The sequence below is a fragment of the Pristiophorus japonicus genome, chromosome 13, assembly GCF_044704955.1.
Source record: "Pristiophorus japonicus isolate sPriJap1 chromosome 13, sPriJap1.hap1, whole genome shotgun sequence".
Classification (NCBI taxonomy): domain Eukaryota; kingdom Metazoa; phylum Chordata; class Chondrichthyes; family Pristiophoridae; genus Pristiophorus; species Pristiophorus japonicus.
This window is the reverse complement of record NC_091989.1, coordinates 22049161-22074999: the sequence shown is the minus strand read 5'-3', so window position 1 is coordinate 22074999 and position 25839 is coordinate 22049161. Positions and strand designations below refer to the sequence as shown.

The 25839-nt window shown below is 42.3% G+C and overlaps 1 protein-coding gene across 1 annotated transcript in view; it reads right to left on the bottom strand.

The window, feature by feature from the left end:
* Window positions 1–1301: 1301 nt before the first annotated feature.
* The window catches only part of LOC139278453 (peroxisomal succinyl-coenzyme A thioesterase-like), a 37377-nt gene continuing 12839 nt past the window's right edge, over window positions 1302–25839 (bottom strand). The window contains exons 3-12 of the mRNA XM_070897249.1: window positions 23442–23648; window positions 21631–21730; window positions 19075–19265; window positions 14091–14266; window positions 11773–11892; window positions 11081–11151; window positions 10664–10757; window positions 7141–7221; window positions 6887–7028; window positions 1302–4198 (exon numbers count right to left, since the gene is read on the bottom strand). Coding sequence (XP_070753350.1) covers window positions 4065–4198; window positions 6887–7028; window positions 7141–7221; window positions 10664–10757; window positions 11081–11151; window positions 11773–11892; window positions 14091–14266; window positions 19075–19265; window positions 21631–21730; window positions 23442–23648 — 1316 coding nt within the window. The 3' untranslated portion in view covers window positions 1302–4064. The remainder of the gene's footprint in view (window positions 4199–6886; window positions 7029–7140; window positions 7222–10663; window positions 10758–11080; window positions 11152–11772; window positions 11893–14090; window positions 14267–19074; window positions 19266–21630; window positions 21731–23441; window positions 23649–25839) is intronic.

The window sequence follows — 25839 nt, the reverse complement described above, 5'->3', positions numbered from 1 at the left end:
GAATGGGACCGGGAGAATGTCCGGGAACCGAGAATGGGACTGGACCGGGAGAATGGGGACCGAAAATGGGAATGGGCGGGGTTGGAGGTACGTTGCTGCTATGTGTTTTTCAATTCTTTTAATGTGTTAGGAGCTGGCTGTATGCTTCACTTTGCAGCCTCAGCTCACATTGTGTCCCTGGTTACCATGGCAACCTGATCTTTTTGGCGCAGATCAAGGCTCCATCCCCAAAACTAAAGGTCGGGTTACGCCATGCCAAAATGAAGAAATCCAACGGGGAAACTTAGAATTTTTCTTTTTGGCATACTTAGGCCCCCAAAAAATCGGGCGTGACTCTTCAAGTACGCCAAAAAAATGCTTTGGGTAAAATTGAGCCCTATGATTCTAACCACTCTGAGTAAAGAAATTTCCCCGAATTCCTTATTGAATTTATTAGTGACTACCTTATAGTTATGAACCCTAGTTTTGGATTCTCTCACAAATGAAACCATTTTTTTCTGTTTTCCCTATCAAACCCCTTCATACTTTTAAAGATCTCTATTTGGTCACCCGTCAGCCTCCTTTATTCGAGACAAAAGTGCGCCAGATGGTTCAGTTTATCCTGATAATTATAACCTCTCAGCTCTGGTATCATTCTTGGATTTTTTTTTCACCTTCTCCAGTGCCTCTGTATTCTTTTTGTAATATAGGGAGCAGAACTGTGCACACCATTCCAAATGTGGTCTAAGCAAGGTTCTATACGTTTAACAGAACCTCTCTGCTTTTTAATTCTATACCACTAGAAAATGAACCCCAGTGCTTTGTTTACATTTTTATGGCCTTATATCCTGTGTTGCTACTTTTAATGAATTGCGATATTCTGTCTCACTCTCCCTTCCTCCATCCTGACCCCCTTCCACTAAAGTTGCAAATTCTCTTTGGGAATCCCATACCTAGAACTCAAACTTCTCATTGTGGATGGGAGCAAAATGTAGCAGCTCAGTTCAGCAACCCCATCCAAGCAGCTGCCTCCAGCCATCCATCCACAGACAGGAGGAAGTGGAGCGGTGAGCCATGTTGTCATCGGCATCACTGCACCAAGTCTCTTCAAGAGCCTGGTAAATAGCAAATGCAATAAGAATATACATATGGGAAGCTGATGTAGTGTGCATTCCATCTAAAACAGTCTACTCCTGGAAGCAGTAACCAATTCTAAGTGGCCATAAAATTGGCATAGCAACAAATCCCCAATATTAAAAATAAATACAGATTCTTACATACTTCTGATCTTTCACAATTAAGTTGCTCCATGTTGAATTAATTCTTTTATTGTACTGTTGGATCCAAAATTCAAATTTAGTGTCAACATAATATATATTAAAAACATTTTCTTACTTTGTCATAATACAATTAAAATAGTGCACAGGAGTTTTTATAATGTCATTCATAATTACATTAGTTTAAGAATAACTGGTCACATGCTGGAAAACAGATTCTAAAATAAAATACATCTTTCAGAGAAAACTGCACTAGTCATTGAATTTTTAGCAGTTACTTTTAAAGATGTTCATAACCACAGACAACACAGCATTTTTTTACACTAATGATAATTGTTAACTGACAACCATCAAAATACTGTGACATTCTTAGGAATGTAATTTCAGCAAGCAATTTATTCAGTAATTCCCCAGGAAAAAAAATGTCAACAACTGAACCAGTTATTCTCATGAGTAGGAAAGAGTAAATTTTGTGCAAAGACAGTGCCTGAATTTATGGAGGCCTTCCCAGACTTGTTTCAGCACTGATGCCTATTTTAACTGGTACAGAAATACACCATACCACAGTATCACTGCTAATGACCTGTACCATTTTAGTTCAAAGAAAAGAGCAGCTAACGACATCATTTGAACCCCTCAATATAAAATGTTTGTTCACTTGTGTCTTGATCTCAGTTAATTTTAAAGGGGGTGCAGGAACAGAGACCTGGCGGTGTATGTACACATGACTTTGAAAGTGTCAGGACAAGTTGAGAAGGCTGTTAAAAAGGCATACGGGATCTTTGGCTTTGGGTCGGTGTCAACCAGTGGCTCAGTGGGTAGCACCCTCGCCTGTGAGTCAGAGGTTGTGGGTTCAAGTCCCACTTCAAGGATTCAAGCACATGAATTTAGGCTGACACTCTGTGCTGAGGGAGTGCTGCACTGTCGGAGGTGTCGCCTTTTGGATGAGACATTAAACCAAGGCTCTCTAAGGTGGACATAAAAGATCCCATGGCATTATTTCGAAGAAGAGCAGGGGAGTTATCCCTGGTGTCCTGGCCAATATTTATCCCTAAATCAACGTAACAAAAACAGATTATCTTGTCATTATCACATTGCTGTTTGTGGGAGCTTGCTATGCGCAAATTGGCTGCGGTGTTTCCCATATTACAACAGTGATTACACTCCAAAAGTACTTCATTTGCTGTAAAGAACTTTGAGATATCTGGTGGTCGTGAAAGGCGCTATATAAATGCAAGTCTTTTTTTATATAAAGAGAGGTATATAGAGTACTAAAGCAAGTGCGTTATGCTAAATCTTTATAAAACACTGGTTAGGCCCCAGCTGAAGTATTGTGGCCAATTCTGGGCACCATACTCAAGAAAGGATGTCAAGGCCTTAGAGATGGAGCTGAGGAGATTTACTCGAATGGTACCAGTGATGAAAGGCCAGTTATGTAGAGGCTAGAGAAACTGAGGTTGTTCTTCTTATTACAGAGAGGGTAGTGAAGAAGAAAATGAATAATGAAGAAGAAAGCTACAGACTGCAGGAAGATATCAATGCACTGGTCAGGTGGACAGAACAGTGGCAAATGGAATTCAATCCGGGTAAGTGTGAGATAATGCATTTGGGGAGGTCAAACAAGGCCAGGGAATACACATTAAATGGTACGACAATGAAAAGTGTAGAGGAACAAAGGGACCTGGGAGTGCAGGTCCACAGATCCCTGAAGGTAGCAGGCCAGGTAGTTAAGGCGGTTAAGAAAGCATCTGGAATACTTGCCTTTATTAGTCAAGGCATGGAATACAAGAGCAAGGAGGTTATGCTTAAACTGTATAAAACATTGGTTAGGCCGCAGCTGGAGTACTGTGTGCGGTTCTGGTCACCACATTATAGGAAAGATGTGACTGCACTGGAATGGGTGCAGAGGAGATTTACAAGAATGTTGCCTGGACGGGAGAATTTTGGCTATGAGGAAAGATTGGAGATGCTGGATCAGTTTTCTTTGGAACAGAGGAGGCTGAGGGGAGTCCTGATTGAGGTGTATAAAATTGAGGAGTCTGGATAGAGTCGATAGGAAGGACCTGTTTCCCTTGGCAGAGGGGTCAACAACCAGGAGGCATAGATTTAAAGTAATTGGAGGGAGGTTTAGAGGAGATATGAAGAGAAATTTCTTCACCCAGAGGGTGGTGGGGGTCTGGAACTCACTGCCTGAAAGGGAGGCAAAAGCCCTCACCACATTTAAAAAATAGTTGGATGTGCACTTAAAGTGCCATAACCTACAGGGCTAGGGACCAAGAGCTGGAAAGTGGGATTAGGCTGGATAGTTCTTGGTCGGCCAACGCAGACACAATGGGCCGTAATGGCCTCCTTCCGTGCTGTAAATTTCCATGATTCTATGATATGATTCTAATGTTAAGGGGAGATTTGATAAGAGGTGTTCAAAATCATGTTTTTGCTCAAGTTAAGGGTGGTGGAAGCAGATTCAATAATAACTTTCAAAAAAGAGAATTGGATAAATACTTGAAAAGGAAAAATTTGCTGTGTTGTGGGGCTAATTGGATAGCTCTTTCAAAGAGCTGGCACAGGCACAATGAGCTGAATGGCCTCCTTCTGGGCTGTATCATTCTATGATTCTAATCTGAAGCATCAAACACAGGTTCCAGCTCGTCAACCCTTGGTACCAAAAAGGCAAAGTGTAAATTTTGGGCACACAACAGTCAGAAAGGAACAGGATTGCTTCTTTTGATCCAGAAGGCGGCAGGATTGGTAAATTCTGTCAGTAATGATCCAAGCACAGAAAACAAACCTCAGGATATTGCACTTCTTTCAGAGTTTGGATTGGACAATAGCAGCTGGGTGTTGAAGCACGAGGTGCTTTTCTAGGAATGCTAGAATCTTTTTCCAGGAGTCTTCCTGAGCATCTGAATGAGGTTTGGCCTCTCCTCCCCACAACACACACACTGCAGAAAGAAACAGTGTAAAATAAGGAAACATTAGTTAGTAAACTTGAGATTTTAAGAAGTTAGCACAATTGTCAGATTGCTGGGTGTCCAGTAACTGAATAAACTCTCACAAAACACCTCTTAATTTTTATCTTTTGTTTTGAAAAATAAATCTTTACCACATTGGAGGAAGATAACAGCTTCCTGAAATTTGGATTCTGGCAGCCATCACTGGAATTTCTATCTGCAAAATACTAACCTTCACATGATAGAAAGCAAAGGTTTTGAGAGTTCTTGAACTGTCCTACATTCTAGTACCTCCTAATTCACTTCTGAAGCAACTGAGCAGCAGTACATTTGGTTGTAAAAAGGTAGGGAAGTGTATTTTCAGAGCAGTCAAACTCAAAGAGATGCTTCTGAATTCAAGTTCCAAACACGTTGTGGAGGCCTTAAGTAATTTCTTAAAGTCCCATGCAAGACTTCTCAATTGCGAGTGCACACCGAGATCCACTCCCAGACCTGTGCAAATAATGTTTTGTAAGCCTACAGGGGAGCAATCACACACAGGCTAACTCAGTTCCTATCTCAATATCCTCCCTTGTCTCTCCTCGGCACCTTCTCATGAAGGCTATAGAAAATAGGTGCAGGAGTAGGCCATTCGGCCTTGAGAGCCTGCACCGCCATTCAATGAGTTCATGGCTGAACATGCAACTTCAGTACCCCATTCCTCCTTTCTCGCCATACCCCTTGATCCCCCTAGTAGTAAGGACTACATCTAACTTCAATTCAGCTTGTAGGACCTCATCCCATTTTTTTATCTATATCATTGGTACCTATATGCAGCACGACAACTGGCTGTTCACCCTCCTCCTCCAGAATGCCCTGCAGCCGCTCCGAGACCTCCATGATCCTTACACCAGGGAGGCAACATACCATCTTGGAGTCTCGACTGTGGCCGCAGAAACGCCTACCTATTCCCCTTACAATAGAATCCCCTACCACTATAGCTCTCCCACTCTTTTTCCTGTCCTCCTGTGCCGCAGAGCCACCCACGGTGCCATGAACATGGCTGCTGCTGCCTTCCCCTGATGAGCCATCTCCTCCATCAATATCCAAAATGGTATATCTGTTTTGGAGGGAGATGACCGCAGGGGACCCCCTTCCTACTCCTGCTCTGCCTGATGGTCACCCATTCCCTATCTTCCTTTGTTACCTTTACCTGCGGTGTGACCAACTCACTAAACGTGCCTCAACATCGCGGATGCTCCAGAGTGAATCCATGCGCAGCTCCAGTGCCGCATTGACATTGGGAACTTGACAAGTAGGGAATTGAAAGCATGAACATCTGTTAATACTGATTGGGGAGAGTTGGGTGCAAAAGATAAAATTCAACAAATGTTTAATTAAAAAAAATACTAATATATTTAAAGGTCAGGCGTAATGGGAGCATGACAGGATAAGGAGGACTACCCAATTTCTCAGAGCAACTGACGACCTTGCCAGTGTCGCCCACATCCTGAGAACAAATTTTTTTTAAAGTCTATGATTTCCCACATTGCTGACTTCCCAATCTTAGGCATGAGCCGATAACAGACATATCCACAAATTAGGGAGAGGGAAAATTGTAAGTATATTACTTACACTTCTGAACTATGGTTTTAAATGCAGAGGCCTGGGATCAGCTTCCCTGCCCTTTTCCGGTAATAATGGAGGGAAGTACAGTGTTACACCTCGGGGATTTGTGTTAATCAAATCTGCAGTGGACACTGTATAATGCCCACACTGCTGGGGAGGGTGCAAGGACAAAATAGCATTGGAGTTTTAAACTAGCAGGGAAGTGGCACAAAGCCTCGCTGTGGAAAAACAAGAATTTTCCTCGACCATTCACCGCAAAATGGAGGGGGCGGGGGAACGCTAAGCAGGATACAAATTTAGGCAGAAATTTTTTGTTCAAGGAAACAAGGCATCAAGTCACTCATTTAATAAATCTAAAGACAGTATTTGTTGTTGTTAAACATTTGGGATCCTTATGGGGACGTGTTCAGGCCGGTTGTGATCTTGACAACCACTGATGCCATGCATCTGGTGAATCTGGGCTGCAGGTCTAATTGGAGCATTCGGCATAACTAACAGCAGCTGTTCGAAGTTATAGTACCCAGAGGCACTGCTCCTCAAATACGGGAATTCCCAGGGAAAATCCATCGTGGCACCATGCAGCAGGAGTCAAGCAAAAAAGGAATATTTTGCAGTGAGCACAAGAAAACAGAATGGGAGCAAGCCCAAATCATAACAATCCTTTGAGCAGGTCTAAACCAGTGCCCACAATAACTCAATGAGGAGTTTTATATGATCAATTGCTCATTTAGATAAGCCCTCTATTGAAGGTTGTGTTAGTCCACGTGCACATGCAAATGCCAATTAGGAAAATACACATTGTGCAAACATATGAATTTCAAGGCAACAGCATAAAAATCATTATGTAATAAATTGGTGTGTATTCAAACTGAATTTGTATCCAATCACAGAAGAAAATAGAAATCTGAAAGCTATTACAACTTTGTTGTGTATTACACCCAAGGACCGAATAACATCTTTGGGTCTAACTAGTGAGGACAAGACTACTTAAAAATGTTTGAATTATGAGTAGGAATATAAAATAGCGCAGCAGTACTCGGAAGGTTAATGCTATTTTTGGTACGAGCTCACCTGTTTTGTTTGTGATTTGCATCTTAAAATTGGATTGCCTAAAGTGTGGGCTATATGGAGGCTCAATTAAATGTCCGGTTTGAGGGTATGAGATTGCTGTGAGCAAGTGATCATTTCCTGCAGCCTTCATCATCTTCTGGATCTGAAATGGAAGAATATCTAAATTTACATCTTCAAGTATTTCTGGTCAATACCTCAAATCTCATACATAAATTAATCGATTCATGACAAAATGGAGCATAATATGCACTTACCTCAATGGCTGATTCAGGCGCAGGCCAATTCTGATCATCCTCCCCAAAAATAAGCATCAAGGGGCATCTGATTTTATCAACCTGCCAATCGAACATAAGAGTTTATACAGTGGAGAGTTAACAACAGTTTATTCACGAGTATGTAATCCTGTCACTCAAAAATCTGGCAGGCATAGGTAACAAGTAGAGAAATATACAAATATCACTTTGCCATGCGAGACCTTGGTAGCTCCCTTTGCTCAGAACTTTCTCTACATTTGTCTCCTTATAAAGGAATCTTTTGAATTCAAACATTTGTTTTGCAGCATGAGTTTTTAACATGAGTTTGTGCAACGAACACCATTAAAATTTGGAATTCCAATGGACAAAATTCACTAGAAATTTTGTTTCTTCAAATGTTACAAACAATTGAGCACTACAAGTGAAAAATTCTGACTATTCCTACCTTCGATTTCAGTATTTAATAGACAGATAGCCAATTTACAGGTTTAAAATCAAGCAACCCATGTGGACGAGGGACCTTGAACAGACACTTTACTGCATTTTTTAAAAACTTTAATGCGGATGCTGTATTACAGTTGTACTTCCACATACCATACACATCTTTCCTGTGTTTATGGCCCGACAAGTTTCCCTAAGTCCAAGTCTCTTATTAAGCAAGATATGCATGTATATGGATTAACATCGTCGAGGTCTAACAATTAACCCCAAATCACAGTATATTGCCCACTGGCGAATAGTAGGATGCTTATTATGACGGATCTTGCTGTCCTGATTCAGAGCATAAGAACCTCTACATTAAAAATTATAAATCTGTAGTTTACCTGTATTACAGCAGTTTTAAGTTGGCTGCAGTAATTGCATGCTGAGAAAGCATTATCAAAAGCAATCTACAAAGGCTACCTGCGGTTGCCAAAACAAATGACTCATCTCCGTTGATGCTGATCAAGGGAAAGCAGTTTGATTGTTTAAGCAGATGCATATTTCCCTAATCATCATCATAGGCAGTCCCTCAAAATCGAGGAAGACTTGCTTCCACTCCAAAAGTGAGCTCTTAGGTGACTGAACAGTCTAATACGGGAATTACAGTCTCTGTCAGAGGTGGGACAGACAGTCGTTGAAGGAAAGGGTGGGTGGGGAGTCTGGTTTGTCGCACGCTCCTTCCGCTGTCTGTGCTTGCTTTCTTCATGCTCTCGCCGCCGAAACTTGAGGTGCTCAGTGCCCTCCCAAATGCTCTTCTTCCACTTAGGGCGGTCTTTGGCCAGGGACTCCCAGGTGTCAGTGGGGATGTTGCATTTTATCAAGGAGGCTTTGAGAGTGTCCTTGAAATATTTCCGCTGCCCACCTGGGGCTCGCTTGCCGTGTAGGAGTTCCGAGTAGAGCGCTTGCTTTGTGAGTCTTGTGTCAGGCATGCAAACAATGTGCCCGGCCCAACAGAGCTGGTCGGGTGTGGTCAGTGCTTTGATGCTGGGGATGTTGGCCTGATCGCGGAAGCTAACGTTGGTGCGTCTGTCCTCCCAGGGGATTTGCAGGATCTTGCGGAGACATCATTGATGGTATTTCCCTAAACAATGGTAGCAGATCCCAAGTAAGCCCTGTTAACAATAATTTATGTAGAACAGCTTACCAGACTCTGAGCTCTGCTTTGTCTAGAAAATGTGTGAATTACCTGAGTCAGGTATCTGAAAGGCTACCCTGTTAATTTTGAAACCTGAGCTGATTTCTTGCAGTGATTTCAATGTTTCACAGTGGGTTGGCTTTGATTAATTATGAATAATAGCTGTCTATGTGTACTACCCTAGATCAATGAAAATAAGTATGAATGGGACCAGAATCAGTTCTGTTATATGGGCCATGGGCTAATAAAGGTCTCTCTGTGCAGTGAATTTCTCACACAAAAGTTTTTCATCAAGCAGATGTAATTCTAGTTTCTAAAATTACTGCAAAGAACTGCTAAGGTTTCAGGGGCTGGAGTTTGGTCAGCATTTCTGCTGCATTTTTCAGCGGTATTCCTACTTTTTGGTGGAAAACCACCCGATGAGTTTCATCCAAGTGTTCCACCGGCAGTTTAAAAATACCGCTATGGGAGCAACACTGAAAAAAACGGCCGTGTTTGGTGGTAGCGGTGTTCTGTAGTTGCTGAAAAAAAAAACTGCCCAGGAGAAACCAGCCAGAGCAGCCCTTTGATCAGCGGTAGGTATGAAACCCTGCAAAAAAGGCAAGTGAAAGTTAAAAAAAATTATTTTGCAGTGATTCACTGGAAAAGGATCCTGTGAATATTTTCCGTTTTTTGATTTTTTGTGTTCTCCCCCCTCCCAACTCGTAGCCTCGGACTAAATTTTGACTAAATACTACTAAATTTGACCAGGATCTCGTTTTCTGCCGAGAATCCACGTGGAGCACCGATTTTTCCTGTCGGGCGGATTGTTTTCCTTTTTTGATTAATTTTCCGCTGAGCTTAATTAACTAATCATAGTGGTTTTTTGGGTGGTAATTCGGTGGTGGGGGTTTTTGACCCAATTCCATCCTCTTGGCTATTGGTTTTAAATTACTGGTGAAAAATTCATTATATAACACATATTAGAGCACTCAAACATTAAATTCCAGTTTCATACAAAGTTCAATTTGAAATTAGAGCTAGTTTGCTGATTGATCCATTTTAATCCTGTGTTCTTTCTGTCTCAACAAAAAATAATTGGTAGTTTTCAACCTAGGTCATATTAACATATTTTCCAGGAATTCAGGAATAACCCATACCATTTCCAGTGGACACAAGAGATAAAAATGGGTTCACTTTTCATCCAGGTACATTGCAACCATGTATAAACACTAGGGTGTATTTTGGTTGAGAGAGAGCAGGAACCGCCTACAAAAGTATTCCTTTAAAGTGAACAGGAGTTAAAAATGAGTTGGGAGATGGTTCAAATTGTAATACCCAACACGAGACCTCAGACGGCAGAACACTTACCACACCCAGAGACCATTTGTCCAGATTTACACAGAAAGAGAAAGAGACACAATATACTAATCAAATCTACATTACTTACAAACTAGATTAACTGCTTAAAACAAAGACAACTCCATAATTCTTATAGTTCCTCTCAGCAAGTTTGTGGAAATAAGCTATTCAAACCACTTATCAGGAGTGGCCTTAAAAGACAGGGTAGGTCTGATCCTGATAATTACACGGGGATTACACTCAACTGTGTGCTCCAACACTGACCCCATTGCAGTTTGCGGTGTCAGTGGGAGGACACCTCATTAGCTTGGGGCAGGCAGGTGCAAGTTCCATTATGGATCAAATTAATATTAATAAGGGTCATCGACCCGAAACGTTAACTCTGCTTGCTCTCCACAGATGCTGCCTGACCTGCTGAGATTTCCAGCATTTTCTGTTTTTATTCCAGATTCTAGCATCCGCAGTATTTTGCTTTTATATTTAATATTTTTCATTGCAGCCTGCTCTGCAATTTCTGTTGAACTAAACATATTCCATATTTCTATACATAGCAGAACCTTTTACCTGTACTATCCACTTTGGATCATCTGGAAACGGCAAGGGAACATTTCTCCATATCATAGCGCCATCTTCTGCATACTTAATTTTATCTGTTTGACTGAGTGAGGAGGCAAGAAAAAGGAATGAAAAGTCAGTGACTAGACAATGAAACCTAACAGTAACACAGATATTTTTCCGTATAGGATTGTTAAATCCATTAACACTCCCAGATTTTAAAATGAGTGCACCCTACCAATTTCACAACAGTGAAGGTATTTGTGGACTTATCAACACTGCTCAATTTTTTTTGCAGAAGACAACCACTTCCCCCTGACCCTCCCCATTATAATCATTACAACCCAAAGAAAGAGTATTTGGCTATGCTCATAAGAACAGCAGACATACATAACATGAAAACACCAGGAAATTAGATTCACTTACAATAGTTCAGCAAATCTTCCTTCCTGGATAAGTTTATAATGACTTCCACTGATGCAGATTAAGCACTTGGGCTAAGGTAAAAGCACATCAAGTGCAGTAGATAAACAATCAAGATAAGCAAAAAGTGTTGTATTTATGATCAAAATGAAACTATGGGCAAGAAACTGAGTAACAGATTAATATGACCAACATTCAGCAAATAAATCTATTGCAAAGGCCAAAATACCAGCCATATATGAGCACAGCAAACTGTACCATAATGTACTCCAGGTCAAAATTAGCAAAGGCTCTAGTTTAGTTGAGAAACTGTTACTCTGAAATTGTCCTATCAGAAGTTTAATTTCTGCTGCACAAAGGCAAAACTTACTGAATCAATCCCTATTGCAAAACACAAGATATGCCAAGGGTTCTCGAGCTCGTTTGAAGGCTACAAGTAAATAAATACTCTGATGGAAAATTATAGCTACCAATTCTTATTTTGACCTATGCCGTTGTAATTTTTCTTTCAAAAGCTTTGTTGACCAGTCCAATGTTTCAAAAAAAATATATAGGAATTGCTCTGTAGGCAATGGATTATAAATGAAAATACACAGAGAGTGAACAGATGTAAACCCAGTTTCGATCTCACAGTAGTAAGATAACCGACGTTCATGTATTCTTCTCCAAGTCTGTTTCATAGCTGGTCAACTTACATGAATATTTGGGATCTCTGTTGCCATCAAGAGTGCAAGTGTGAATCCAAGTGAGAGCCCCAAAAGGGCAACTCTGCCTTTTGCAACCTTTGGATGGTTATTCAGGGCATTGAAGGCCTCCTGCGAATCAGTAAATACAATGTTACAGTGCTCTTTTTGATGTAACAGCAATATCCCTATGTACCTGACAATAGTAAACACCAAATGCTGGAATTGCTTTTGCTGCAATGGTGCTGGATCTTCAGCAGGGCATGACTTTCACCACCCCTTGCCTGTGCCTGACTTTGGCCCAATTCCTGGGCCCGAATCATTTATATACTATGAAGGTATCTGTGTCCTTCATAGCACCACTCAGGTGCCTGCCTTGGGGGCGCGAGGTAGAATTGTTGCAATGCCTCGCTTGCTCTTTTTTAAAAATAAAAGTGAAACTTTTTCAATTTGACAATTTACTGAATGTAAGTGCTCGCAAAGCAAACTGGCTAATTATTTAACCCCCATCACCCTCCTCGATGCCCTCCCCCCAAACTGTTATGTCGCAAATAACATGAAATACATCTTACAACACCATCCCACCATCTCGTTATTTGTGTTCCATTATACTACATGAGCCAATATGTGGGTGGACACACTGTATATCCAGCATTACTTCCGGTAGAAAATACCAAAAGTAGTGTTGGGCGGTGTAATGTATTTGCTTCATGGGTTCTTTGCTTAAGAATTCATAGCAACACATTGCTATTAAGAACTAGTTGGTTTATTAACAAAGGTTTAACAATCACACTACACATTACTAGTTCATCCACTAGATTCACAATTGCATACCTCATTGTGGATGACCTAGACCCAACTGACTGGGGTTTTATTGAGTCTTGTGAACATCACATGACTGGCTAAGCCACTCACAATGCAATAGCTCTACAAATCTGTGAGCATATACACAGATGCATACATTACAGATGGCAGGGAGCTAGATTTTCCCCCCCAGGTTTAGGCATAACCACAGAAGAAATTTAGCACCCAAAACTCCAAGTCCTTGAGAATCAGTAAACCTACGGTGGAAGTAGGATTTTAAAAATGATCTAAGATTGTTAACATAGCAAATTAAACAATTCCAAATTGCTAGATGTCGTCAAAAATCATAATCTGTTTTATGATAAGGCTAACTCCCCGCACCACCGCCCCCCCCCCCCCCCAAAACAGACACAAATCACTGCAGACGCATATGGCTAGAATTGGACAATGAGCAAACAGTGTGTCATCTTCAGCACTGAGAAGCCCAAGTTATTACGCTGAGAGAGAGATCTGATACTGCCCATTCAGATTTATCCTTCAGTCACAGTTACTTGGCTTGGTAATCACATCCGATCCATACTAGGGCAAGCAAGTGCCGAAGATGGCTGTGATCTGTTACTGTCAACAACTTACATTTTCCAAAAACCCTACATCCACCCAGTAAAGTATACTGTAGCCATCTTCTTTATCAGACAGAAGTGAAAACTCCTCTTTTGTACTTGAACATAATACATTCCAATGCAATTTAGACTAATGGACACAGGCAGTATGAGCAGAGTCTGACCCATACCAGTATTCATCCTCTGTAATGACAGGGAATGCTGTGAGGGGCAGGAGGTGCCCTGATGGCACAAAGGGGGCTCTAGTTGGGTCATAAGAGGCTGACAGACAGGACTGAAGTGGAGGGTTGGGGACCTGATGGACTAAACAGGGTAACAGGTAGTTCGGGTTCTATTCTGCCTGCACTCTCCTCCATCACAGGGCTTGTAGATCCTGCCCTCCAAATACTGCCAGATCCCAGTACTCCCAGATCTTGGAATCTCCTCTCAAAGCATCAGGATACTATCCCATTACTGACAGACCCTAGGCTCCCCAAGTGCTGATAGTTCAGTAACCCTGATAATACATTTTGGCATAACATCCTTGTTCTTATAAAACCTCCAACTAACCATGAGTCACACCATGGGAGATCTGCCAGTATACAAATTAAAATACTGAAGAAGAAGAAAATAGGATCCATAAGAAATAACAGAGCTGAAGGATAACTTCAATTATGTAAAGATTTATCACAGCTAAAGTGATGTCATCTTTACATCACGTTTTCCAAATGTAATTCCTGTTAAGTAGTGACTAATCACTGGAATTATGCATGTGACAGTCGATCCAAATTTCATAATTCTTTGGCACATTAGTACTTCTGGCACTGATGTTTTCCCGATATAGTAAATATCTGCCAACTTCCTAATTATCACATTTATAAATCCAAAGTAGTTGAAACATTGCAATCCATTAAAATATCCTTTTACCTCAAAGTAAAACAGGTTTGGGTCAAAGGTGTCATGTGACCGTGGGACTTCCTTATGTCTCGTGTAAGCCAAAGCTAAGGTTGCAAATCCTCGGGATGCAAGAAGAGCTGCACGATATTCAACAAGACCTCCTCCACCACCCCACATATCCAAAACAGCTGCAAATGGTCCAGGGCCTAAAAAACAACAGTATATTTCTAAAATGCAGCCAACAGATTGTTGTAATTCAGTAGGACATTGCGTACTACAGCTGAATCATGGTTACTGTACATTGGAAATAAATTTTAGAGGACAAGAACTTATATGTATATAGCACCTAGAGATGCTTCACAAGTAGAAAGAACATCGTGTATAGCGCCTTTCATGACCTCAGGACGCCCCAAATTGGTTTAAAGACAATTAAGTACCTTTGAAGTGTAGTTACTGTTGTAATGTAGGAAATGCGGCAGCCAATTTGCAGACAGCAAGGTCCCACAAACAGCAATGTGACAATGACCAGATAATCTATTTCAATGATGTTGATTGAGGAATAATGTGATTGAGGAATGATGATGATTAGCCAGGATACCAGGGAAAACTCCCCTGCTTTTCTTCAAAATAGTGCCATGCAATTTGATACACAGTTGTTCTACACTTAGATCAAGATAATCCATTCAACTGGAATTGAGAGTTGATCATAATAACTTTGCATGAGAAGTAATTGTCTTTCAACTTGTTAATGACAAGTTGACTAGATATACGTCATACCAGGTCATCCTCGCTTCGAGGGACTGCCTATGATGATGATATATACCACGTTTACCATACAAAACGTCCCAAGGCACTTTACAGGGTTGTAGTAAGAGGATCAGAATATTGAGCCGAGGAGGAGTGACTACTGACTTCGTCAAAAAGATGGGTTTTGAGAAAAAAAAATTTTAAGCAGAAAGTAAAAATGTGAATGGGTTTAGGAAGAATTCCAGAAAGTAGGGCCTAAAACAGCAAAAAAGTTCTACCACCAACTGTGGGATGAACAAAAAGGCCATAATTAGAATAGGATTTGGTAGTGAAACTAGTCTGTGCAAGATTATAGCAGTAGGGCTAAGTGAGGCCATGGTGCAATTTGAAGAGGACAAGGATTTTAAATTCATCACCTAATGCCAAGCATCTTTTTCAAGATAAACCAACGCTGGATCCTAAACAATGTTCACCTTGCATAAATATGAATTCCCTTTTATTCAAGTCCATATTCAAAGATTCCCCCTAACCTTGCAAGGCTCCTATGACAGAATCATAGAATGGTTACAGCACAGGAGGCAGCCATTTGGCCCATCGAGCCCATGCCGGCTCTCTGCAAGAGCACTTCAGCTAGTCCTACTCCACTGCCCTGCTAATTTTTTTCCTTCAGGTACTTATCAAATTTCCTTTTGAAAGCCATGACTGAGTCTTCCCCCACCACTCTCTTCAGGCAGTGCATTCCCAATCTTAGCCACTCGCTGCATCAAAAGGTTTTTCCTCATGTCGCCTTTGGTTCTTCTGCCAATCACCTTAAATCTGTGTCCTCTGGTTCTCGACTCTTCCGCCAATGGGAAAAGTTTCTCTCTATCTACTCTGTCTAGACCCATCGTGATTTTGAACACCTCTATCAAATCTCCTTTCAACCTTCTCTGCTCCAAGGAAAACCACCCCAGCTTCTCTAGTCTATCCATGTAACTGAAGTCCCTCATCCCTGCAACCAATCTCGTAAATCTTTTCTGCACCCTCTCGAAGGTATCTTTCTTAAAGTGCGGTGCCCAGCATTGAGGTCGAACAAGTGTTTTATAAAGATTCATCATAACTGCCTTGCTTTTGTACTCTATGCCTATATTTATGAAGCCCAGGATCCTGTATGCTTTTATAATCGCTTTCTCAACCTGCCTTGCCACCTTCAGCCATTTGTGCACATATACTCTTAAGTCTCTCCATTCATCCTCATCATCATAGGCAGTCCCTTGGAATTGAGGAAGACTTGCTTCCACTCTTAGAATGAGTCCTTAATGGCTGAACAGTCCAATATGAGAGCCACAGTTCCTGCCACAGGTGGGACAGACAGTCGGTGAGGGTAAGGGAGGGTGGGACAGCTTTGCCGCGCGTTCCTTCCGCTGCTTTCGCTTGTTTTCTGCATGCACTCGCCGATGAGATTCGAGGTGCTCAGCGCCCTCACGGATGCACTTCCTCCACTCAGGGCGGTCTTGGCCAGGGACTCCCAAGTGTCGTTGGGGATGCCGCACTTTATCAAGGAGGCTTTGAGGGTGTCCTTGTAATGTTTCCTCTGTCCACCGTTGGCTCGTTTGCCATGAAGGAGTTCCGTGTAGAACACTTACTTTGGGAGTCTCGTGTCTGCCATTCATCCACCCCCTTTAGAACTGTACCCTTTAGTTTATATTGCCTCTCCTTGCTCTTCCTACCAAAATATATCACTTCGCATTTTTCTGTGTTAAATTTCATCTGCCACGTGTCCGTCCATTTCATCAGCCAATTTATGTCTTGTTGAAGTCTAATACTATCCTCCTCACTGTTCACTATACTTCCACATTTTGAGTAATCTGGAAATTTTGAAATAGGCAAGTCCAAATCATTAATATATATCAAGAAAAGCAGTGGTTCCAGTACGGACCCCTGGGGAACACCACTGTATACTTCCCTAGAGTCCGAAAAAAACCTTTCCCCACTACTTTCTATTTCCTATCACTTAACCAATTTCTTATCCATGCTGCTACTGTCCCTTTTGTTCCATGGGCTTCAACTTTGCTGGCAAGCCTATTATGTAGTACTTTATCAAACGCCTTTTGGAAGTCCATGTACACCACATCAACCACATTGTCCTCATCAACCTTCTCTGTTACCTCATCAAAAAACTTGATCAAGTTAGTTAAACACCATTTGGCGTTAACAAATCCATGCTGGTTTTCCTTAATTAATCCACACCTATCCAAGTGACTGTTCATTTTGTTCCTGAATATCGTTTTTAAAAGCTTCCACACTACCGAGGTTAAACTGACTGGTCTCTAGTTGCTGGGTTTATTCTTACACCTTTGAATAAGGGTGTAACTCCTCTGGCACCACTCCTGTATCTCAGGATTGGAAGATTATGGCCAGTACCTCCGCCATTTCCTTCTCTCAGCATCCTAGGATGCATCCCATAAAGTAGATAAGTCACCAGGACTGTAAGTACAGCCAGCCTTTCTAGTAGCTCCTCTATCAATTTTTATCCCATCCAGTAGCTCCACTACCTCCTCTTTCACGATGACTTTGGCAGCATCTTCTTTCTTGATGAAGACAGATGCAAAGTACTCATTTAGTCAGCCATGCCCTCTGTCTCCATGTATAGGTCTCAATTTTGGTTCCACCCCTCCTCTTACTACCCATTTATTATTTATATGCCTATAAATGACTTTTGGATTTCCTTTTATGCTAGCTGTCAATCTGCTCTCATACTTTCACTCTGCCCCTCTTATTTCCTTTTTCACTTTCCCTCTGAACTTTCCCTGATTCCCACTTGTATTCTCAACCCGACATCTGTCATACACCCCTTTTTTCTGCTTTATCTTACTCTCTATTTCTTTCGGCATCCAGGAAGCTCTGACTTTGGTTGCCCTACCTTTCCAACTCGTGCGAATGTACCTCGACTGTAGCTGAACCATCTCCTCTTTAGAGGCAGTCCATTGTTTGATTACAGTTTTGCCTGCTAATCTTGGATTCCAATTTACCCAGGCCATATCCATTCTCAACCTACTGAAACTAGCTTTCGTCCAATTAAGTATCTCCAGATTGCTCACAGTCCTTTTCCATAGTTAATCTAAACCTCATGATACCATGATCACTGTTCCCTAAATGTTCTCCTACTGATACTAGCTCCACTTGCCCCACCTCATTCCCCTGAACCATATCCATCAATCCTCGTTGGGTCAAAAATGAACTGATCAAGAAAGTTCTCCTGAACACATTTCAATAATTCTTCCCCCTCTCTGCCCTTTACACTATTACTATCCCAGTCTATATTAGGATAATAATAATTATTATAACTTTTATTTATATAGCACCTTTAACATAGTAAAACATCCCAAGGTGTTTCACAACAATTGTACAACACATAGTTGAAGTCCCCCATTATCACTACTCTATGGGCTGGATTTTCGGCTTTTGAGATTTTGGGGCGGTAATGGTGGCGTGGTGGTCCTAATACCGCCTGGAAAAAGTTAGCGCCATCTTATGCAAAATTCGGCAAAAAATTAGGTTCCATGATTGGGGGTGCAAAATCAGGCATTACACAAGGAAGATTCTGTCCTTGACCCCTCAAGGATAGGTGGAAACAGGCGGTCATATTGATGACACGGATATGTGGTCGGAAGCTCATCTCGGGATAAAAGACGACACCATGGTTGCGAACAGTCTGGTTCAGCCTACGACAATTGCCAGGGAGAGTAATGGAGTCAGTGGCTAGGGAACAGAGTTTGTGGCTGGACCAAAGACAATGGAGCCGAAATTGCCCCGATCTGCCGGTTTGTGTAGTTCAGGTGAACGTTAAAGATCTCATTGCACTATCTGAAGAAAAGCAGGAAGTCCTGGAGTCCTAGCTAACATTTCTTGCTTAACTACCATTACCAGACAGAAACAATCTGGCCATTCATGCACTATCTGAATGTGGGATCTTGCTGTGTGAAAACTGGCTGCTGTGATTCCACTTCAATGTAATTCACTGTATACAAAGCAAAGCACTTTGGGACATCTTGAGACACACAATGAATGCTATGTAGCATTAGTTATTTCTCTCTGTTTCCATAGTAAAGAATCAGAACATAAGAAATAGGAGCAGGAGTCGTCCATTTGACCCCTCAAGCCTGCTCTGCCATTTAATAAGATCATGGCTAATCAGGTAAGCATTCAGAAAAATCCATAACTGCAGAATGATCCATGGCATGCTGGATGCAAAAGAAACAAAAATCAATAGTGAAACATCATTTACCTGGTGGAAAGAACATTGTTCCAATGATACGACCCTCTTTGACCTCTAACCTGGTGGTGCCTGGCGCCATATAAAAACGTTCTAATACAATTGATGCCAGTACTGCTGCCTTGTCAAAGTCACTGGAAATCCATTCATCATACACAGAAATGGTTACCGAATATGGGACAGTCACATCCTTCTTCCTTAGCCTAAAAGGTAAATTGACACATGCTAGGATTATAACCTGCTGCTAAAAGTCAAAATAGATTTAGAAATGTGATGACATACATTTTCCTGTTTAGTACAATTAGGTCTATTGCCTGACTCCAGGTGATTTTCCAGCCTCAGGGCCATTTCCATTACTCGGGTGGGCTCCCTGGCCGAGGCCGCATGCCACGGGTTTGGAGAGTGGCTGTGGCAGACCTCAGAGAGCGGCTGTGGCAGACCTCAGAGAGCTGCTGCAGCAGACCGTTGTCAGCAACCACAGTGATGCCAGTCCAAGTTTGAAAAATAATTTTTCTTTTGAATTTGGCGCTAAAGCTTATGTAATCGATTGCTCAGTGCTGTCCATGGCAATGCTGATATGAACCATTAATCTGTTTTATTTCATGCAGATGAACATACGGAGCAATAATTATGATCTTCACATAATAATACAAAACTAAAAAACACCACAGTACCCCACTCAGTGGTCATCTTGCTCGACTTAAAAGTACATTTCTAACATCTGTCTCTGGTATTTCTTCCTCCTCACATCCTACCGCTGCCTGTTCCAAAAGCCTTCCAGTACCTGTAACCCTGCTTTATTTCTGGCTGTTCACAAACAAGATTAAAAATCTTCTAACACAATGGGTGCAAGATATTTTTTGATTACTGAGACAAGCTAACAAATTGCCTATTATTTGCAGTCTATAAGGGAATGACATTAAAGATAGCTCATCAGCAATTTAATTACCTACTGCCTCAGACTCCTTTTTGTCTTGCAGGAATGCGCTATGCATCAAAACTCAAAATTTAAGGTACCTTCCACCTTCCCCCGCTCACCCAATCCTTTCTTTGAAAAAAAATGGTCAAAAGATTGCAAACCATCACAATACTTACCTTTCATATCTAGTACCAGGACTTAAATCCAACGGAGATTGATGGAATGAAAGTCTCCTATGTTTGTTAACTGTCTATATTAATGACTTGGATGAAGGGACCGAGTGTAATGTAGCCAAGTTTGCTGATGATACAAAGATGGGTGGGAAAGCAAATTGTGAGGAGGACACACAAAATCTGCAAAGGGATATAGACCGGCTAAGTGAGTGGGAAACATTTGGCAGATGGAGTATAATGTGGGAGAATGTGAGGTTATCCACTTTGGTAGAAAAAAAAACGCAAATTATAATTTAAATGGAGAAAAATTGCAAAGTGCTACAGTATAGAGGGACCTGGGGGTCCTTGTGCATGAAACACAAAAAGTTAGTATGCAAGTACAGCAAGTGATCAGGAAGGCAAATGGAACGTTGGCCTTTATTGCAAGGGGGATAGAGTGTAAAAGCAGAGAAGTCCTGCTACAACTGTACAGGGTATTGGTGAGGCCATACCTAGGGTACTGCATACAGTTTTGGTCTCCATATTTAAGGAAGGATATATTTGCATTGGAGGCCGTTCAGAGAAGTTTCACTAGGTTGATTCTGGAGATAAGGGGGTTGACTTATGAAGATAGGTTGAGTAGGTTGGGCCTATACTCATTGGAGTTCAGAAGAATGAGAGGTGATCTTATTGAAACTTATAAGATAATGAGGGGGCTCGACAAGGTGGATGCAGAGAGGCTATTTCCACATAGGGGACATAGTCTCAGAATAAGGGGCCGCCCATTTAAAACTGAGATGATGAGGAATTCCTTCTCTCAGAGAGTTGTAAATCTATGGAATGCTCTGTGGAGGCTGGGTCATTGAATATATTTAAGGCGGAGATAGACTGATTTTTGAGTGATAAGGGAATAAAGGGTTATGGGGAGCGGGCAGGGAAGTGAGCTGAGTCCATGATCAGATCAGCCATGATCTTATTAAATGGCGGAGCAGGCTCGAGGGGCCAGATGGCCCACTGGGCAGACTCAGTCACGTTGAGTGGGCATGGGCCCATAACACAAAACCACCCACGTATGGCAAGCTCACCTCAGAAAGACCACAGAATGATCACTGTGGAAAAACTGAAAAATCATACTGGTATACTAGGGGGTATTCTGGGATTGGGATTGAAGTACACTATTCAGGCTGACTAGCGTAAGCTTCAAACTGGAAAACCATTTCTCAGCAAACTTGGTGATTGCAAAATTCACAAAAAATAGGATTTTTATTTTTATTATACTCACAGGGAGATTACCAGTGGAAGTGAAAATAAAACATGGACAAAGAGGAGCAAAGAGGAAGGGAAAATATTTTCTACCAATTTATATAAAGAAATTATCACAGGTCTATTTGCTTCCAAAAAGTTTTTAAACAGCACATAAATATAAATTTAAGCAGTCTTCTATCTTTTAATAGATCAATGTGGGTTAAAGTCCACAGCATTTAAAAAAAAGTGTACCTCATTCCAGGGCGACTGCCAGGTGCCAGCTTCATGCTCCATAATAAGCCCATCGGTTCCTGGTCAGTGTACGTGCCTCCCAGTGACTTATCTCTGGTGACTGTGAACAATATCATTAAAGGAACTTTACTGTAGGCTTCTGCTAGCATCACTTCTATCCAGATGAAAAGCTAAAATACTGAAGACCATTCATATGAACATTTTTTTTTCGAAATCTCATTTTACTGAACAGAAGGCATATATCAAATATTACAAAATTTAAAGGTTATGAGACCGAAATTGCCCCTTTTTATAGCCCCATTAGCACGTCCGTGGGGCACAATGAAGTTTTTGCCTGGCCGAGGGGGGTGATTGTGCCTCTCAGGAAATTGCCCCAGAGGTTTGGGGGGAGCAGTGCTGTTAGCGCCGCGCCCAGCAATTAGCATCATCCCGAATAACGTCATCGCTGTGCACGCGGCCGCTTATCACCCCGCACCGACCCCTTTGTGCCCTATGGGGGAAATTGCTCTACTGGCCGGTGGGGCGCCCCTTAAAGGGGAGGCCTTTAGCGCCCTGGACCGGCATTTTATTTTGTCAGTCGACGCAAGAATGGTGGTCCACGGATCGACCGGCACTCCGATATGGGTCCCGGGCCACTGGCCTGGTCGACTGCGTCCCTGGTGGTCCAGTGGCTGGCCACTAAAGGGCCTGCAGAGTGCACAGCGACCCTCTCCCTTAACTGAAAGGGAGGGGCATTGTAGCATTCCGCTTCCTTGGAGGGGCGCACGTGGCCAAATCTACATCGAGTGGGGAAGCTTCCGGGCCCGACGATAAATGTCCCGGCCTGGAAGGGTACCGCCCCCAATTGGGGTGCGAGGCAATTTCAGCCCCTATATATTTAATAGATACACTTTCCCTTCTTAGAATCAATTCTGTTGACAATTTCAGTGAAAAGGTTTCTCATTTATCTCCCTTAATGCTTAGATTTACTGCAAGTCCCATTAGGTCAAGATATTTAGAATGTGTGTAATATTTAGTCCAAATTGCTCTTTTCTAATTTAAACTTATTTCACTCTTGCAGGTTGTAATGGCAATCGGGGGGGGGGGGACTTTAACCCAAATAAAACAGGTGGGAAGTTAAAATGTCAAAAGTCTAAATCCCGACCAGAACCCGCCCACGTCTGGTTTTAACGATGGCAGGATGGGGGGGGCAGGCAGTCAACCCGCTCCCAGGATTTGGGTCTCCCATTTAATTATTATAATGAGGCTGCCATGTCTCAGATTTAGTCCCCATTTTAAATTTAACTATAGTTGGTTGGGTTTTGCAGGCCCCGTGAAACCTACCAGATAAAGTAAGGTGAGTACTGTTGCATCCAGGAGCTAAGTGCCTTTATACTTATCTCCTGGATCCAGCGTTCCTGCCTAACCCAACCCCCACAAGGCCTCGGATCCCTTCTCCTCCCCGCCACCCCCCCCAAACCCGAGCCAGGCCACTGATCCACATGTGGCAGTGCCCCCACCCAGGGGTGGGGGGGGGAGGGGGCGCAGGGCAGAGGTCAGAAACGGCAGGGGCGCTGAGGACGAGTGCAGGGGTCGGGGTCGGAGATGGCTCGGAGTCAGAGATGGCTCTGTGGGGGGCAAGGGGAGGGGACTCTGTTAAAACTGGAAGCGAGTGGGTTGGGGCTGGTTTGAGATTAACATTTTTCTTTTACTTCCCACCCACCCGTACTTGGGGGTTAAAATTCTCCCAATGTTTGAATGATGAGGAGTTACTTTGTAAAGGTAATAGTTGCAAAGAAACAAATTGCACAGCGTAACTTATTTGCACAAACCTCGGACAATCCCCTCTGAATCACTGACATAGTGGGCATATGCCTCCCACCAATCAGAGTCCTCAGACAGCAGCATTGAATGCAATGTAACTCGTTGGTTTGGCACTAAATGTACAACCTCAAGCTTGACTGGCTCATCCACAAGTCCTCTTGCTGGCTCTGCTTTGATCATGGGTGCCACACTGTGACTGTATCTTCTCACAGCACCTAGATGGAAAAAAAAACAAATATCCATGTATACTCCAGTAATGGAAATCATTTTCTTTAAATTATTCATCCTTAATGTATAGGGTAGATTTTAAAATCAGCTAAATAAAATTCATTAAAACAATTCAACTTTCACCAACAGAATCTGATCTTATAGAATGATAATATGCTTGTGTGGTGCAGGTAATGAACCAATCAGCAACAACTTGCATTTAAAGAGCACCTTTAACATAATAACATGTCACAATGCACTTCACAAGAGCGTTATCAAACAAAGTTTGACACCAAGATACATAAGGAGAAATTAGGACAGGTCCCCAACAACTTGGTGAAACAGATAGGTTTTAAGGAGCATCTTAAAGGAGGTGAGGTGTGTAAGTGGCAGAGAGGCTTAGGGAGAGAGTTCCAGATCCTAGGGCCCAGACAGCTGAAGGCATGGCTACCAATGGTGGAGTGATTAAAATCGGCGATGTACAAGAGGCCAGAATTAGAGCATCGCAGAGATCTCCGAGGGTTGGAGGGCTGCAGGAGGTTAGAGAGACAGGGAGGGGCGAGGCCAGGGACAGATTTGAAAACAAGGATAAGAATTTAAAAATCAAGGCGTTGCCAGTTCTGGGGCCAATGTAGGTCATCGAACAGAGTGGTGATGGGTGAACGGGACTTGGTGCAAGTTAGGATACGGGCAACAGAGTTTTGGATGGGTTCAAATTTCGGGAGGGTAGAAGATGGGACTGCAGCCAGGAGAGCATTTAAATAGTCAAGTTTAGAGGTATTAAGGCATGTATGAGTGTTTCAGCAACGGATGAGCTAAGGCATGGTCGGAGACAGGCGATGTTACGGAGATGCAGGTACAGCAAGTAATCAGGAAGACAAATGGAATATTGGCCTTTATTGCAAGGGGGATAGAGTATAAAAGCAGAGAAGTCCTGCTACAACTGTACAGGGTATTGGTGAGGCCACACCTAGAGTACTGCGTACAGTTTTGGTCTCCATATTTAAAGAAGGATATACGTGCATTGGAGGCTGTTCAGAGAAGGTTCACTAGGTTGATTCTGGAGATGAGGGGGTTGACTTATGAAGATAGGTTGAATAGGTTGGGCCTATACACATTGGAGTTCAGAAGAATGAGAGGTGATCTTATCGAAACATATAAGATAATGAGGGGGCTCAATCGACAAGGTGGATGCAGAGTGGATATTTCCACTCATAGGGGAAACTAAAACTAGGGGACGTAGAATAAGGTGCCGTCAATTTAAAACCAAGATGAGGAGATATTTCTTCTCTGAGGGTTGCAAATCTATGGAATTCTCTGCCCCAGAGAGCTGTGGAGGCTGGGTCATTGAATATATTTAAAGTGGAGATAGACAGATTTTTGAGTGATAAGGGAATAAAGGGTTATGGGGAGCAGGCAGGGAAGTCCATGATTAGATCAGCCATAAGAACATAAGAATTAGGAACAGGAGTAGGCCATCTAGCCTGCTCCACCATTCAACAAGATCATGGTTGATCTGGCCGTGGACTCAGCTCCACTTACCCGCCCGCTCCCCGTGACCCTTAATTACCTTATTGGTTAAAAATCTATCTATCTGTGACTTGAATACATTCAATGAGCTAGCCTCAACTGCTTCCTTGAGCAGAGAATTCCACAGATTCACAACCCTCTGGGAGAAGAAATTCCTTCTCAACTCGGTTTTAAATTGGCTCCCCCGTATTTTGAGGCTGTGCTCCCTAGTTCTAGTCTCCCCGACCAGTGGAAACAACCTCTCTGCCTCTATCTTGTCTATCCCTTTCATTATTTTAAATGTTTCTATAAGATCACCCCTCATCCTTCTGAACTCCAACGAGTAAAGACCCAGTCTACTCAATCTATCATCATAAGGTAACCCCTTCATCTCCCTGATTATCTCAAGGTCCTCCCTTCCCACATTCCTGTGACTAGCAATTTCTGGCATGGTTTCTGTGTCTTCCACTGTGAAGACCGAAGCAAAATAATTGTTTACGGTCTCAGCCATTTCCACATTTCCCATTATTAAATCCCCCTTCTCATCTTCTAAGGGACCAACATTTACTTTAGTCACTCTTTTCCGTTTTATATATCTGTAAAAGCTTTTACTATCCGTTTTTATGTTTTGCGCAAGTTTACCTTTGTAATCTATCTTTCCTTTCTTTATTGCTTTCTTAGTCATTCTTT